The sequence below is a fragment of the Osmerus eperlanus genome, chromosome 12, assembly GCF_963692335.1.
Source record: "Osmerus eperlanus chromosome 12, fOsmEpe2.1, whole genome shotgun sequence".
In the NCBI taxonomy this organism is placed as follows: domain Eukaryota; kingdom Metazoa; phylum Chordata; class Actinopteri; order Osmeriformes; family Osmeridae; genus Osmerus; species Osmerus eperlanus.
The window spans coordinates 1031610-1049296 of record NC_085029.1 but is presented as its reverse complement, the minus strand read 5'-3'; the positions used below and the strand labels follow the sequence as shown (position 1 = coordinate 1049296).

General features: G+C 39.7%; 1 protein-coding gene across 2 annotated transcripts in view; it reads left to right on the top strand.

The window, feature by feature from the left end:
* smarcd2 (SWI/SNF related, matrix associated, actin dependent regulator of chromatin, subfamily d, member 2) overlaps positions 1 to 16178 on the top strand; it is a 40936-nt gene extending 24758 nt beyond the window's left edge. For both annotated transcript variants that reach the window (XM_062475137.1, XM_062475136.1), the window contains 2 exons: positions 7155 to 7256; positions 14268 to 16178. In XM_062475137.1, the coding sequence (XP_062331121.1) occupies positions 7155 to 7256; positions 14268 to 14321 (156 nt within the window). In that variant the 3' untranslated portion in view covers positions 14322 to 16178. The remainder of the gene's footprint in view (positions 1 to 7154; positions 7257 to 14267) is intronic.
* Positions 16179 to 17687: the final 1509 nt, after the last annotated feature.

Sequence of the window (17687 nt, the reverse complement as noted above, 5' to 3'; positions counted from 1 at the left end):
ATTGACTTCAATACAAAACCTACGAAGCTTATACGCTGCACCCCCTTCCATAGACATACATGGTATTTATGATCATTTCTGAAGGATGTCCTCACACCAATCAAAGCTTTTGCAGTATAAACTGACATGCTGTCCATCCAATAATTGTATCATCCAATAGAAACGACACAGCATTATTGGGGTGTAAAGACTCAGTTGCTGTTTATAAATCTGCTTTTTTCCCGTCCTTGTGTTCTCGTGAACTTGTTTGACGTCATCTTTCAAGGCCAAGTATTGTTCCAATCCGAAGAATGCAATTGACCAAGAACGCAAAAAATGCCCAGATTTGTTCTCGATCCACCCCTTTTATCAAAGATGCATGGGTTGGTGACTTGATCAGCAGGAATGCATCTGATTTCCTCAAAAGTCACTGCATTACATTCTAACCCTCACGATCTAAGACTATTCTCGTCAAGAACGCTTTTCTCAAGAACACAAGTACCTTCTTGGCGTTCTTCGGATTGATAAACGGCTAATGGCTCTTTGTTCTCAATGTGTTAAGAAATGTTGTGACTTTTGTTGTTTGAAAGAGATAGAGAGTTATAGTTGAGTATTTCAGTAATATTATTCGAATTAGTTGTACACGTTTCAGGAGATGGATGAAGTATATTATAGTTTTCTTGGTTTCAGAAATGTATTTTTGAGTCCAGTGAGTGTAATTCATAACATTTGCCTTGCCATCTGCAGTAGCAAGCTAGTTTTCTCCTCTTGAATGACTAACTTGCTAACCTTTCCAAAAAGTAAGTGCCTTAAGAACATCACAAAGGCAGGCAGCATATGAATGCTGAAATGAGATTCAAGCTTCTTAGGACAAGGATGCTTGATCGTAAGAGTGCACAGACGGCACGTCATTAGGCAGCAACCTCCTACCATCATTGGTCATGTCATGTTCCCCACACACCACATTTTGAGTGAGTCCCAAACATGAGTGTTTGGGACATGCAGAGGCTGCAATGAAGTGCAGCTTTCTCACCTATGTACCAACAGACCCTATATAGCTCTAAAAGTAGCTCTTTTTTTGCTTGGGAACCTAAACAAAAGTTGACCTCTGTTGATGTAGATTTAAATCGACCACATTTCTAATGAAAGACATCAAACTTTATCTACAAAAGAGGTAAAAAGTTGTGTTTCGCAGGACACAGCTAAATCTCTCTAATAATGCCAAGAATCTGTGTGTGTGTGTGTTTGTTTGTTTTTGTGTCCCACCTTAGTTTCCCACAATTATTAGGAGAACCGGGCACTCTGTTCGAAAGGTCGCAGGTACCACTATTGCCACTTTTTGTGGCAAAAAATTAAGCTAATGGTGGCTAACTAGCTAGCCACAGTCACAAACATCACAACGTCACAAACCTCTGCAATCGTTAACTTCTGGGAGATAGGTAGAAACTTAAAACTGCAAGACAGCTGCAGAAACGCCACAGGCAAAGGCCAGGGTGATAACTATTTGTTTTATCAATGTGATAAAAACACAATTGTGAAATGTAATGTACAAAACGATAAACACTGATATTATTAGTACATCTACTTTCGGAAACAATAGTCTGCTATTTCACTGAGGCGTTAGCATCATGACATTAGCCTCTGTTGGATGACACATGACAGCTGTCTGTGATACATCCGTTTTTAATTGTTAAAATAATAAACATGCCTCACAAATACATTTTAGTTTTAGGATTTATGATATTAGATTATAAGTACATGATTTGTTGGTGAAATTATCATTATATACTTGAAGTTTTAAACCAGTGTAGCTCACTGTAGCGTTGTATGCGACACTGGTAAGAAATAATTACAATTCCACTGCTGTTTAGGAACCCAAACGGCAACAGAACATTTTCGGCACTTCCCAGGGGCGTTGTTAGACATAAAGCTATACTGGGGCACCGGCCCCTTTTCATATCCCTTTTTTTTCTTCCAAGCTTGCTGCCGGAATGCAGTACTAACGTATTTTTCGGAAATAAAACCGCGGTTTATACCCCGATTTATTTATTTTTTCTTGTGGTTGTGCGGTATATACAAAACAACAGTAGAAACACTTTTTTCATGAATGCTATTTAGCCCGTTAAGGAGTAGTGTCGCACATATGTGATTGTTCGAATGCGGGTCTCACAGCGTAACGTCGCATATATGCGATTTAGAACATTTCAACTGAATATTTTCCGATGGACAAAAACTATGCCACAAACGCTTTAGTATGGCTTCAAAATGTACTAATGAGAAGGCTAACAAGTAACACTAGCATGGTAGTAGCATTGCTACGAGTATTATGCTAGCTAACTTAGCCCGGAAGGTAACTAAAGCTAGCTAGCTACCGTTTCAGAAAAATAACATAATAATAATAATAATACATTTTATTTAAAAAGGCGCCTTTCTTGGCACTCAAGGACACCGTACAGGGTACATAAGACATTAAAAACAACAGACGAAGGCAGAGTAATTGACATTAAATGGAATAAGCAGTTTTAAACAGATGGGTTTTGAGTTCCAATTTGAAATGGGGGATATAATCAATATTTCTGAGTTGGGGTGGTGGTGAATTCCAGAGATGGGGAGCAGAGCGGCTGAATGCTCTACTCCCCAACTTACGCTTTGGGGGCTGTCGGAAATATTTAGAACTCAGACATCTAAAGGTAAATATTAGTTAATTCCCCCGGGCAATAGAAAACATACATTACGCACTTACTTACTTTCGTTTTCGAAGTGTGTTACACAACGGCATGCTGTAAGATCACCTATAGGCTACTTGTGCATTGCTTGGTATCATTGTTCCTGTATCAAATGCGGCATATATTCCAGTGAGGTTTATTCTCAGATTTACAAACACAAAGCTCCCATTCTGGTGGGGTGTGGTTTATAGAAAATGCGGCTTATTTTCCGAAAAATACGGTAGGCTATAGAAACTCCCCTTGCTTAACCCACTATACAACAGTTCATGGACGCAAGTTTGATATCAGCTTTGGCAGGGACATCAATAGTTAATGCGAGCGCGCACATTTTTTCGCATTTATTTGAGTGCAAATACTGTTATTTGAGCTTCATGTAATATTGTTTTTATGCTTTAGTCAAAATAAGATGATCTGTAGGCCTATTATTTAGAAACGTTCTTTCGTTTTGTAATGTTTTCTTAGCCTACCTCAAGTCTGACTTCTGTGTGCGTGCTACAGTGGCTATTTGGCAAGCTCAGAAGAGCACGCTGACATGGAATTCTGTGGGCATCGGCTTGTGTTAAACTGCTTTGATTTTACAAGCGTTGATTGGCATACAGTGTTTATTTTTTCCGGGATTATCAATCTAAATGAATGCACTGACTAATGAAGTAAATTGTTAAAACTCAAACTTCAGATTTTACTCGGGCACAGCAGATTTATACTGGGGCACATGCCCCAGTAAAAAGGGTCCAAGGTAGAGTCCGGCACCGGGTTGGGTAGCCGTGGTTCCCCGCAGGTAACCCGCTAAAATATAATTTTTGGGCTTAAGGGAAGGCTTGCGCGGTTCAAAACTAATATATTGCGGGTCGGAAACGTTATTAAAATAAAATGTTTCAAGATGTGTTTAATGTTCTAATTTGCATGATACTCAGTTAATAGCCTATCAGATAAGACGTTATGATAGAGTGCGTAGCAACAACAAAAAAACTAATTTATCCACTGTTTTGTTGCCTGCAATTGAGAATATACATTCCAAAAGATAATTCAGTGGGTCTATCAAAATGCTAAATGGTGAAATCAAACAAAAGGTTATAACGGGGAATACACTATTGTGCAACCTGCGCAAGCTAAATCTGCTGTTTGGAGTCTTTTTTTAACGGGTAAGGATTCGGCTCTCAGAACAATTAAATGAGGGTGGTTCAGTTTTCGGGGGTGAAATCTGTTCCTTATGTCGGGTGTCGGTTTGATCTCGGAATTGATGTTGCCTGCGTGGTTCGGTTACAGTTCCGAAAAATGAAACCGTGCAAGACTCTAGTCCAAGGACGCCGCTGGAACTTCATTTATCAAAAGTCCCACATTCGTTTTGTAATTGGTGAAACAATCTGACTACTAACCTGAATTTCAATCCACAGCCTAAACCACATGTGTCAAACTCAAGCCCGCGGGAGCTTAAATGGTGTAGGCCTATTGAAATAAGTCTACGCTGCTTTACAGCGTGCATTGACCATAAACATACATCTCTCACAATTTCGATTATGTTATGGCAAAGTGCACATCCCGCCTCTAGAAAGCAGTGTAGTCTATATACACATCGGTGTTTAACGCAAATTTCCAAGTGGGTGGAGGCGAGCATGGTTTGAATGACAGCACTCCAACAGCATATCCAATATAAAAAATAATACGATCCCTTTCCGTAATCACGATACCCCCCATAAATGTTCACAGCACCCCCAGTCAAAGCAGGCTGCATCCGGCCCTGGATGGAAGGCTGTTTCAAGAAAGATGGGAACGTGAATAGCCTAAATTCTTTTGCTTCAAGGAGAAAAAACGATATGTATTTTGTGTTGAGGTGATGTCGGTCGTTAAAGAGAACAATCTCCGTCGGCATTTTGACACCAAACACAGAGATAAATATGCCAAATTTATCCTCCAAGAAAAACAGCAGATTGTCCAAGAAATAAAAGCCGGACTGCAATCGCAGCAGAATATGTTCACAAAAGCTACAGCTAAAAACAATGTTTTTACGTCGTAAAGATCGTTACATCGTAGTTACAACTGGCCCTTTGAGGGAAACCCTAATGCTGATGTGGCCCACGGTGAAAATGAGTTAGATGCCAATCTGGTCACGAAGATCTTCTCTACACGGCTGTGAAAATAGCAAACATTTTCCAGTTGGGACTTTTGAGAATGAGCTTATGTCCAATGAGTGCCCCTGTTTTAGAGCTACATTCTGAGCGTTGATGAACTGCCAGGGTTTCCCGCAGCACTTTTCAGTTAAGGCAGCCGCCTAAGCAACACACGCCTGCCGCATTAACAACGTTGTCCCAAAAAAAACATTCCAAACCGTGACCAACGCTAGTCTCCCTTCTCTGCAGAACGCATTAGTCTATTCTATAGTTATTGGACATTCATCTAAGCAAAGCGCATCATCGGTTGCCCCCTTCCCTCCATCAATGACCTTCACAGCTCCAGATCCTTCAGGAAAGCAATAAATATCACGGCAGACCCCTCACATCCTGCCAACAGTCTCTTTAACCGTCTCCCCTCTGGACGGCGATACAGGGCCATCATGACCAAAACATCAGGTCACCTCAACAGTTTTTTCCCCCAAGCAATAGCCCTCCTAAATAGTTCTTACACATGAACTTTATAGCACTTTATTTAACATTACTATTGTTGCACTACCTCCATTCTTATTTATTATTTTGCTCATACTGGTACTATCTGTCCTTGTATTGTTTTTCTGTTTTGTCTTGTTGTTCTATTTGTGATGCTATAGCCTGCATGGAGAATACCAAATCAAATTGCTAGTATCTGTATACATGGTGAAATAAAGTTGAATTGAATTGAAGTTTGTGTTAAATGTTCAGGTTCTTATTGGAGACTGGGGGGGTTGTGGTATAGCTGGGTGTGTGTCCAGGGGGTCTTTTGGCTGTAGCCTATAGTTAGTCAGGCTACAGTATTAGGTTAGCAGCTTTATTAGGCATTTTACTGTTCTTAGTTAAGGCGTAGACAGTGGCCCACAACAGTCTGTGTATTGTTAATAAACACCCCAGTGCTTCTACTGTTTGATACCCGACTCCTCTATTAACATCCCGGCTGGGGTGTTACGGCCTCCAGTTGTCTGAGGGCCTGTTCGTCCCACTTTGACTAGTGGGACGTAACATAGGGGTGTTACAGTGGGTTCTTTATCATTGATTGAATGCAATATGAGTACATGCTTAAATTAGGAAGGCCAGCAGTGTGCTAGTGTGCCCACTGGATACGGTGGAGGTGGTGGGAGACAGGCTGATTGCTAAGCTATCATCCCTGATGGACAACACCTCCCACCCCATGCGGGAGGCCCTGGAAGCACTAAGCAGCTCCTGCAGCCACCGTCTGATTCACCCCCGGTGTGTGAAGGAGAGGTACTGCAGGTCCTTCCTTCCTGCTGCTGTCAGGCTGTACAACCAGCTGTGTTCCCAGTAGACCACCAAACACAACAAATCTGTGCAATATATTTACCTACTACTGTATTTTTATTACTTATTTAAATTATTTTGCTACATTGTTGTTTTTGCACTATGTTGTTCTTTCTACTCTTGTTTGTAAGTTTGCACTATCTCTGCGCTGCTGTAATCCTGAAAATGTCCCCACTGTGGGACTAATAAAGGATTATCTTATCTTAAAATGCTAAAATAATATCACTTGAAGGGAAAAACTTTCCCGTCTATAAAGTCATATAGGTTAGGACAGTTTTTACAAAGGATTGCCCAATTTCTTTGTTTTCATGCAACTATTTCAACTATGTGAGGCTGCCAGAGAAGAATCTCAGGGAGATGAGAAGAGAACACTGTTTCATCAGAATCAGAAAGGGTTTTAATCGCCATGAAAGTTTGCACAGACAAGGAAGGAATTTACTTTGGCAGGAAGGTGCATACATTAAACATATAGGAATCTTAAGACATTCTACACTTCACTCTTAGAATTTTGAGCAGCAACAAATGTATGCTTCTTAATATATGCCGTCTTCATAAATAATAAGTATGCATACTTATTTAAAATATACAGAAATATCAGTTGTAAAATTTAAATTAAAAAACTATTTGCAACCATCACAAGCACACCTCACGATTTCCCCAGAAATTGTACCCTCTCTAGTTTCAATTGTGATTTGATCTTTATCAGGGGCACTATAGTTCAAGTAATATGTATTTGTGTGTTTCACAAATACGGATCTTAATCACCAACTGCATCACAGGCACTATGCCCTAGAGGACTTAAAATCTGTTCAGTATTCATTTTTATTTTCACGTATTAGAGCACACTAATGTTAGATTGAATGAAAACAAATAAAATAACTTAACGGTTGCCCTTTAAGTAGGATTTTTAAAGTCCTCTTTACAAATTTAGGCCCTACTGCGATTGCTTGACATCATGTGGTCTGGTTTTATACTACATAATGTCATATTTTTGTTTGTTTTCCAGCTGATGATGGATGTTGCAGGGAACCCAGAGGAGGAGAGGCGAACAGAATTTTACCAGGCCCCGTGGGTTCCTGAGGCTGTGGGCAGATACGTTAACGCAAAGGTTTGCTTCTAGAAGAACATTTATCCATAAACATAAAGTATTCAGACCTTCACCTTTCGATATATCATTGTTTGTGCAAATCCACCAATTTTGTTTTTGTGAGTTGGTACATAAAATCAATAATGTCAAAACAATGCAGCCTTTCCATGGCCAACCACCATTCAACAATACTTATCCAAGTCTTAGTTTGGTGGCTTGTTAATAATTTATCAAATGTTACCGCATGATCACAGCCTATAATCTTTTTAAGATTTATATCATATACACATGATACCCTATTATGACAAGTTGAAAACATGTCTTAGCTATTTTTGCTTATATATTAAAAGTGAAAGTTTTGAAATATTTGATAATAAGAGGCAATGATGAGGAGGGAATGCCTCTTAAAAACGTTCTCAAATGCACAGGTTAAGTTTAGCAGATTGAGTTAGGTGTGCATAAGGGTTTTGAATAGGGATGTAACGATGCACTCTGAGCTGATTGATATTCGATTTGTAACAATTCAAGTCGGTTGAGATGTTAAACAAATCGAGCTACACATTTCAAACAGCAGGGGTGCTGAAACTGTATACTTTGACCTTTCATTACAGCTGTGATAGCAGCGAGCAAGTTGTAGCGTTACGCCTGGGACACACTGGCTGTGAAGCGCCCTGAAGCGCCGCGAAGCGCCACGATTGGCTACGAATGGCGCGAGGCTGTTCACACTAGACGCGCATTTCTCCACGCCGGTCACCAAGCCTTTCACCTCCTCTGAGCTTTCCTTTTTCGCATTGACAGCTATCATAAACATTGCATAGGCTTTATTTAGGCAACTTGCTGCTCCAACAGCATCCCAACGTAATGTGGCAACATTTGTCTTTTTTTCCGAAGGCCAGTCTTTGTAAAATAGTAGGGCTGGGAAAGATAACGCGTTAATCTTAGCAATTAATTTGAATTGTTTAATGCATTCAAAATAATTTAGCGCTATTAACACAAGACCTTCTTTTGCGTCTCAAACCATTATTATTTGCAACCGGAAACATTTATTCCTCCTTTTTTTATTATACTAATAATCATGACTCAGATAAACTTCATAGGCTGCGTCCTGCGATAGCCTACTGGATCTGTCCTGCGCTGTAACAGCCTAGCTAACGATCAAGCTAGCTAACCTTCACACTCAGTGTGAACAATAGAACTAAGCAAACTTACGTCCACACGACACATACCAAAAGAAACACGAGTTTAACAATAGAAACTTAAATAATGCTTCCGTCAACAAAATTAACCCCCCAACTGAGTCCCCTTCTATCCTACCGCAAGCCATGCTGAAAACCAAGAGCGCAGTTCATGAACACCGGTGCGAATACCACATAAAAACTACATTTCCCATTAATGAGTAGTTTGAATCCATCCACCACAGAGGACCTCATTCGGATCAGTACAGAGGCGCCCTCCCTGGAAATGTTTGATGCCTCTAAATGTGCTGAAAATTGGCTGTCAGATGGAAAAAGATCAGTCAGTTTGAAACAATGTTACAATGAATACAAAAAGTAAATATAGCTGCAAGCAGTAATGGCGGATTCCTCCTTCAAAATGGTAAGTTGTGTTGTAAAATTGACATAATAGACAGTTACACTGGGATTAACCAGAAGACTTGAAACTGTAATTTCTGTCAGAATAAAAAAAAAATGTTTATACCTCTGACTGGATTAGAACCCACCACCCTTTGCACATCAGCACTGTGTCTCATCCTACTGAGCCATTAACAGACTTAGACATTTCATTGTTCAGTTTTTGTATCAGAAAAAAGACGTTTCTTCAATGGCAAGCATTATCAGATTTGGTTAATAATAGCTGTAATTTAGTCCTATTTATATATGGGACATAAAAACGGGACAACGGGATGACTGGGTTGCTGCTGTAAATAATAACTTACTCGTAGTGCTTTAAAAAGGTTGTTTGGGGTGCCATAACTTGTCATGGAAGGGAATTTCAAATCATGCCTAAAATCTTTGGCGATTTGTCCTGGCTTATGTGGACATTTACATAAGTACACCCCTTCCAGCCATTTTGTACTTGATTCAATTGCCTTAAGTAACGTTTTTAAATACGTCAATGATACATATCTGTACCAAATTTCAAGTCAATTTCACCTTTGGTTCAAGAGAAGAGGAATTTTGAAGGTTTTCCCAAATTATCACAGTACAGGAAAATCCATCATGGCGGACCTTATGGGTCCTTGAGGCTTTTTTGTTCCTCATGAAAAATGAGGCATGCCCACCACGTTTCAGAAGAATTGGAGCAATGGGGTGGAAATGCCATCACTTTGAAAATCGGACTTTTGGGCGTGGCCTGTGGCGCCCCCTATGGTCCGATGTGGCCCATATTTGGTGTGGGGGTACCCACTTGGATGTAGTATCAATGTGCCAAATTAGAAAATTTATGACAAGGGACTTTTTGAGATATTGGGGCGCAAGGAGAAGAAAAATAAGAATAAGAATACCAACAATAACAATAGGTTCCCTCCTACCGGAGGAACCTAAATATAGCTGCAAGCAGCGATGCGGGTTCCTCCGCAAAATGGCTAAATATTATAAACATGTACACTGTAGAAGATCGAGACTTGGACAACATGAGAGCAAAACTACTTCATGTTTGGCCAACGACAATAGGCTGAATGGGGATTTGAACTCATGAGCATAAGGTTACAAGTCAGTCTCTCTACCCTCTCTGCTACACAGCAACTGTTGAGATTTTACGAATAGAAAGGGTAGAGTATTAGCTTTTTATAGGATATTGAAACTATCTTGAGTTGATCTCTTTCCAGAATCTCAGTCAATGCACAATTAACAATAGTGATGTGGGCAACGGGGCTAGGCAGAGCTCACGTTGCTAGGGTTAGGGTCAACTGCTTTCGAGAATAGCTTGTGATAGTACAGCAGCCGACTCTCTGGTCCCATTAAACTACACAACATGCACAATCAGGGTGACCAACAAGATTATATTAACTAACAAACAATAACATTACAAACATCTTACTGAACGAACACAACAACTGAAATCCCTTGCACGGCTGTTGTAACCAACTATTTTCCACAAGTCTTTGCGTTTTTTGATATGCCGCACTGCATGCTGGGTACCCAAGGGTGCTGACGCTGATTATCTAGCTGTGCTCCGACTGCGTGATATGAGTATTAGTTTTTGGTCAGTTTTGGGACAAAGGTTAAGAAACGGTTGACATTTCAAGGTGAAATTGCGCATGGTATTTCAGAATGATGTCTGCCTGTTTAACTAAACAAGTAATCAAAATTATGACAGGCCAATAGACTGTGCCTGGATACGAACCTGTGACCTTGCACTTTGTAGGACACCGTTTCAACCCATTGAGCTACCCTCAAGGCTGAGTATACATGGTCAGTTACTGTACAAAAAAAGGAAGCCGTTTCTCCTGAAGCACGGATTGTTCGATTTGGCCAAAGTTTAAACAGCTGTAATTCAATGATCTTTTGACATATCAAGGTGAAATTGCGCATGGTACTTCAGAACGATGTCATCCTGTTTAACTAAACAGATATTTAAATTTAAGACAGGATCAAACCTTTGTGGCTGGATTCAAACCTACAACCTTATACTTTGCAGGTCACCGTCCCAGCCCATTGAGCTACTCTCAGTGTTAAATATTGTCATGTTATTGTTGGTATTACTGTATGAAAAGGTAAGCTGTTTCTCCTGTGGTAAGCGTTGTTAGATTCAGCCAAGGTTGAAACAGCTCTAATTCAATCCTATTTTGACATATCAAGGTGAAACTTTGCATGGTACTTCAGAGGCATGTCACCTTAAAGCTTATTAGGTTTGAACCATCCTTCAAAAATACATTTGATTTAGTGACACAAACATATTGAGGCAATGTGGACATTTACATAAATACACCCATTTCAGACATTTTGTACTTGATTCAATTGCCTTAAGTAACGTTTTTAAATATGTCAATGATACATATCTGTACCAAATTTCAAGTCAATTTCACCTTTGGTTCAAGAGAAGAGGAATTTTGAAGGTTTTCCCAAATTATTACAGTACAGGAAAATCCATCATGGCGGACCTTATGGGTCCTTGAGGCTTTTTTGTTCCTCATGAAAAATGAGGCATGCACACCAAGTTTCAGAAGAATTGGAGCAATGGGGTGGAAATGCCATCACTTTGAAAATCGGACTTTTGGGCGTGGCCTGTGGCGCCCCCTATGGTCCGATGTGGCCCATATTTGGTGTGGGGGTACCCACTTGGATGTAGTATCAATGTGCCAAATTAGAAAATTTATGACAAGGGACTTTTTGAGATATTGGGGCGCAAGGAGAAGAAAAATAATAATAAATATAGCTGCAAGCAGCGATGCGGGTTCCTCCGCAAAATGGCAAAATATTATGTACACTGCAGAAGATCGAGAGTTGGACAACAAGGGAGCAAAACTACTTCATGTTTGGCCAACAACAGGCTGAATGGGGATTTGAACTCATGAGCATAAGGTTACAAGTCAGTCTCTCTATCCTCTCTGCTACACACCAACTGTTGAGATTGTATGAATAGAAAGGGCAGAGTATTAGCTTTGGTCAGCTTTTGGACAAAGGTTAAGAAACGGTTGACATTTCAAGGTGAAATTGCATGAAATTGTGCATCGTATTTCAGAATGATGTCATCCTGTTTAACTAAACAGATAATCAAAATTATGACAGGCCAAAAGATAATGGCTGGATTCCAACCAACTACCTTATACTTTACAGGTCACCATGCCAGCCCATTGAGCTATTCTCAGTGTTGAATATTGTCATGTTCAGTTACTGTATAAAAAAGTAAGCTGTTTCTCCGGTGGTAAGTGTTGTTAGATTCAGCCAACGTTGAAACAGCTAACGATTTTTCAGCCTAACGATGGCTTGCTTCACTGATGGTGACAGCTCTTTGGACTTCCTATTGAGAGTTGACAGCAACAGATTCCAAACACAAATACCATACTTGAAATGAACTCTAGACCTTTTATCTGCTCCTTGTCAATGAAATAACGAACTCCCATGAGGGAATAACATACACCTGGCCATGGAACAGCCTCTTTGCTTGTGGCGTTTCTGCAGCTGCCTTGCAGTAAAGCTATAGTTAGCCTAGCTATCCCCCAAGTTAACAGATGCGAAACTAATGTTCTGCTACAGGTAGTCACGCGCATAGATATATAAAGGGTAGATGTCTCGTCCGCGTTGCCGGACAACGGAGTTGTAGTGATGGGAAGATCGGATCATTTTACTGATTCGGTTCTTTGAATCTCGTTCAGTAAAATTAACGAATCTTTTTTCGAGTCATTCAACGGGGGGGGGGGGGGGGGGGGGCTATCCGTCCACTGTATCATATTCTCATGTAGGTTAGTGCATGACATGTGCACCAGCAGATTATTAACCAAACCTAAAAGGATAGAACACATTAGTCCTGTCCTAGCTACTTTAAACTGGCTCCCTGTAACCTTCAAAATTGACTTTAAGGTCCTTTTCCTCACATACAAAGCTCTAAACGGACAAGGACCTAGCTACATTGCTAACTCTATTATTAACTACACACCAGCTAGAACACTGCAACCATCAAATGCAGACCAATTAGAGGTCACCAGAAGCAGTCATAAGAAGATTGGTGATGCGGCCTTTGTCAATTATGCCCTAAAACTATGGAACACATTACCCATAAATATTAGGGAAGCAAACACACTAGACATTTTCAAAAGACAGCTTAAAATCTTTTTACCAAAAGCATTTAACTAATTTGATCTCAGAAGGGTTTTACTACTTTTATTAGTTGCATTATTGTTTTTATAGATTTTTTGGATTCCCGCAAAAGATTGCAGATTGTGTTTTGAATTGTTTTACTGCTTTTATTGATTGTGTTACATTTGATTTATTTTGTTGAGTTACATTTGATTTATATTGGGAAACCACAAAGACTGTGGCTCGAGACACCGCAAAGACTGTGGCTTGTGTGTTTTGGATTCCCACAAAGACTGTGGCTCGAGATACCGCAAAGACTGTGGCTCAGGATACCGCTAAGACTGCGGCTTATGTGTTTTGGATTCCCGCAAAGACTGCGGCCTGTGTTTTTGTTGAGTTGCATTTTTATTTATATTGGGAAACCACAAAGACTGTGGCTCGAGATACCGCAAAGACTGCGGCTTGTTTATATTGGGAAACCACAAAGACTGTGGCTCGAGATACCACAAAGACTGTGGCTCGAGATACCGGAAAGACCATGGCTTGTATGTTATGAATTCCCGCAAAGACTGCGGCTTGTATTTTGTTGAGTTACATTTTTATTTATATTGGGAAACCACAAAGACTGTGGCTCGAGATACCGCAAAGACTGTGGCTCAGGATACCGCAAACACTGCAGTTTATGTGTTTTGGATTCCCGCAAAGACTGCGGCCTGTGTTTTTGTTGAGTTGCATTTTTATTTATATTGGGAAACCACAAAGACTGTGGCTCGAGATACCGAAAAGACTGCGGCTTGTTTGGGAAACCACAAAAACTGTGGCTCGAGATACCGCAAAGACTGTGGCTTGAGATACCGCAAAGACTGCGGCATGTGTGTTTTGGATTCCCGCAAAGACTGCGGCTTGTATTTTGTTGAGTTACATTTTTATTTATATTGGGAAACCACAAAGACTGTGGCTCGAGATACCGCAAAGACTGCAGCTTATGTGTTTTGGATTCCCGCAAAGACTGCGGCCTGTGTTTTTGCTGAGTTACATTTAGATTTATATTGGGAAACTACAAAGACTTTGGCCCGAGATACCGCAAAGACTGCGGCCTGATGTTCAGAAGGGTTTTATTACTTTTATTACTTTTATTATTATTTTTATTGATTATATGTAAAGCACCTTGAGCTGCAATTTTTGTATGAAATGTGCTATATAAATAAAGTCTTATTATATTAGAGGACCCACATGGTGAGTACACCATAGTGCACCTGTAGAGAGGCTGATCACCTTTTTTATGTTTGCTAAGGTGCAGCAAAGAAGACAAGAATTGGAGCAGGTGCTGGGAATACGGCTCACTTAAGCCTTCACAACCATAGATCTGCATGTCATCCACAGAACTGGAACTGGCTAGCATCTTGCTCACATCCTGACACACCAAAAGACACCAATGTGTTATAATGGCTGAGATGTAGGGTTCAAATTTAAGCCTTCATCGCACACAGTATGTAACATGATAAATTTGCATCTGCTGTTTCTTTATCTCATTTTGTCTACTGTCCATCTCCAAACCTAAAGTGTGTCCACAGCTGATGGGCCAGCCAAACCCCTGCATAGATTTCACTAAGGGAAATTGGGACATCCCCAATGCTGTTGGTACAATGCATCAATAAAGAAGAGGCTGTGCCCTCAATTAGTTTGACATGCCCGATCTGAATTGGAAAAAATCATCAGGAAAATAAAAATAATTATCTTTCATTAGCTTGAAATTAACACCTATCTAACATACAACTTAAGTTTTTTCACAGCCATCAGTCCAATTTGGATTATTTTGATCCTTTGCCATTGTGCAGTCACCGGACTACCCAATTTGTTCTAAGGCCTACCCAAAAATGAAAATATGTCCGAAAAATGATGCACCGGGTGCACATCGAATAGTAAATAAGTTAAAAAAAATATGAAAAGATGCATATCCATATTTTTTTTGACCTAGCCAAAAAGATTATTCTGTCTACGCCCCTGGTTTAATCATAAAATGTTGTTTATTTTGTACATTACATTAGTTTTGAATAGTCCTTTAGCCCATTAGTTTTGTAGCATTGTCCTTAATATTTTGCTTAAATTGTTTGGAAACTTGTTTGAAACATAAGCCTTGTAAGTTGTTTAAGTGAGTGACATTTTGGAAGTGGTTAAGACAATCTTTCAAACCAATACCTACATTCTGGTTGATTGTTAAAAGTAGGTATACTAGAATCAGTTTTGGACAGGGCACACAGGAAATCTAAATTCTGTAAGGAAACCAGACCATGTGCCTACTGTTTAAGAGTATGTTTTATATTTACCCCTTGAATGTTGTATTGATGTCGGTTTGATGTTTGTGTTGTTCACTGTCTGTATGCCATATAAGGGTGTACTTAAAAAAGGAATACATTTAATTTAGAATGGCTTAACGACACCACACAGGTTTAATAACCAGTGTTGGCATAGTCAATCTCCCATAACTTGATGAAAATGTATTATTTGTTCAAGTATTGTGACCAACACAACTTTATTTACATGTTTAGCAGAGTAATCCTTTGTTGTTGATCTTGAAATGGTGTAACTGTCAGTTTTTTGTTAAATGCATGCGTGTTTTTTATTCATTCACAAACATTGACTGTCCTGCTTGCTGAACTGGGAAGAGTGTGGCGTGAAGTTGCATACAATTTCTGGGTGCTTTTTCGGGGGGATAATCACCACAAAGAGTTGAACTAGTGAAATGATTATCATTAAATTATAATTTGTTATTGCTGAAACATGAATTCATACCATAGTAGGCTACTTAATAAAGCAGAAAGTGGTTGTATTAAATTATCATTTTGTCAGATACATTTTTATAATCAAAAAAACTTACTGGATTAAGATCTCCAAATGCTCAGTAACATTCCAAGTAAAAATTTCGGCCAGTGCCAAAATTGTTGCCTTGACAGTGTTGGTGCTTATGTCACAGGAAATTTCTCACCAAAAAACTTTTAATATATTTTGCTTGTTTTATATTTTTAATCAAAGGCTTTCATATTTTATCAATTTGTAAACTTGGTACATTTTGAAAATTAAACCTACTTTAAAAGCATTGTTCTTGCTTTTGTGTTCTTAGAAACTAACTTTTGTACAATTAATATCTTATTAATACCAATATTTATCTATTATGATGAAAATATATCTGACTAAAGGCTATGGAACCGCTATGGGACGACATATCTTTACTTTATATTTTACTGACCTCTAATAGGCATGACAGTCATCTAATGTAGCCTACCTGCAAATTCAGGTTGACCTGCTACACAGGTCCCACTCTCACCAGTGGGGTGTTCCATCAACGTCGCTAACGCAAGTCGCGCTTACACGAATAAGTCTCACTTGGGTAAACGTCAACTTAGACTTAAACCTCAAGCCGTTCCACTAACGTTCTGTTCCACTAACAGACAACGCTAATTCAAGCTAGACCCCAATAAGCTTGGACTGTGCAGCCCAGATCAGGCGATCGTCGAAAAGAGGAGTTATGTCGCAAAAAGCAAAACCAGCAGAGGGGTGTTATTTTCAGCAGCGTAAATTGATTTTTTGAGTTTTTTGGAGTTGTCCCCAAAAAGGGCAATGTTGCCGCAATTAACATGGCAATGGAGACAACTTGTCAAACCATTACGACCGTTAAAATGCGTAAATTGTAGGCATACCAAATCTACTTAACATAACTATATGCAGTTAGGCCTACTGATAGCCTAATTAGCGTAGTTTGATGAGCTGTCTGAAACCATTCTGACAGTAGCCTATGGTCAATATTCTCAACAGGAGATTGAGAATAATAGCTCAAAAAAGAACGTGGCAGCAATACTTCGCCACACACATTTATTAACTGATAGGCTAAATGCTGAGCTTTAGGATCAAAGGGAAAGATAACCATGACTCAAATGGGGATTCACTGAAATAAGTATTATTGCACAGATCCAGCACAATCTTTCAGATCAGAAGGTGACCCAAACTGTAGCACACTTTGCTTGGCAGAACAGTCATTTAAAATTGCTCAGCATGACTAAGAATATATAATTATAATATTACGCGTGCATATTTAATCCAAATCCAATTATTACTATTCTGGCTGACAGTGTATGGACAGCTGTCCCATATTTCCATATTTCCAATTAACATAGTCTGCCTATGTTAATTGCTACTGCACGACATGGGCTCTCACCAGTGTAACAATGGGAATGGGACGACACCCCAAGTGTCCTCACAGCCTCACTTGGGAAAGCTTGCCCTAGTGGGCACATTGTAGGGGAGACTGTTGGGCACAGCATCTAATCGTCTTATTTGGAAAGGGCACCATTTGGGACACTGTCATGTAGGGGCAGCATAAAGGGAACTTCATGACAGCACCCTTTTCCATTGGAAGTAAGGGCACGCGAACAGTCAAATATAGACCATTGTAAGGGCACCTTATAGGGTACTGCATCACATTTTATCTTCCTTAAAGAAACTCATTAAGACATGTTTTGACATTTATAGAGGGCACACTATCATTTATTGCGTTAAGGAGCACCCTGGGCAATATTTAAGAATGACAATAAAATCTATCAAGATAAACTATGCTGGGCCTGCTGAACCTATACCTCTTCCACATACTGGTCAGGGAAGCATTACTTCTGTCTCTGAAGACCCTTGGGGCTGGTGGGATAAACGCTCTTTGTATAAT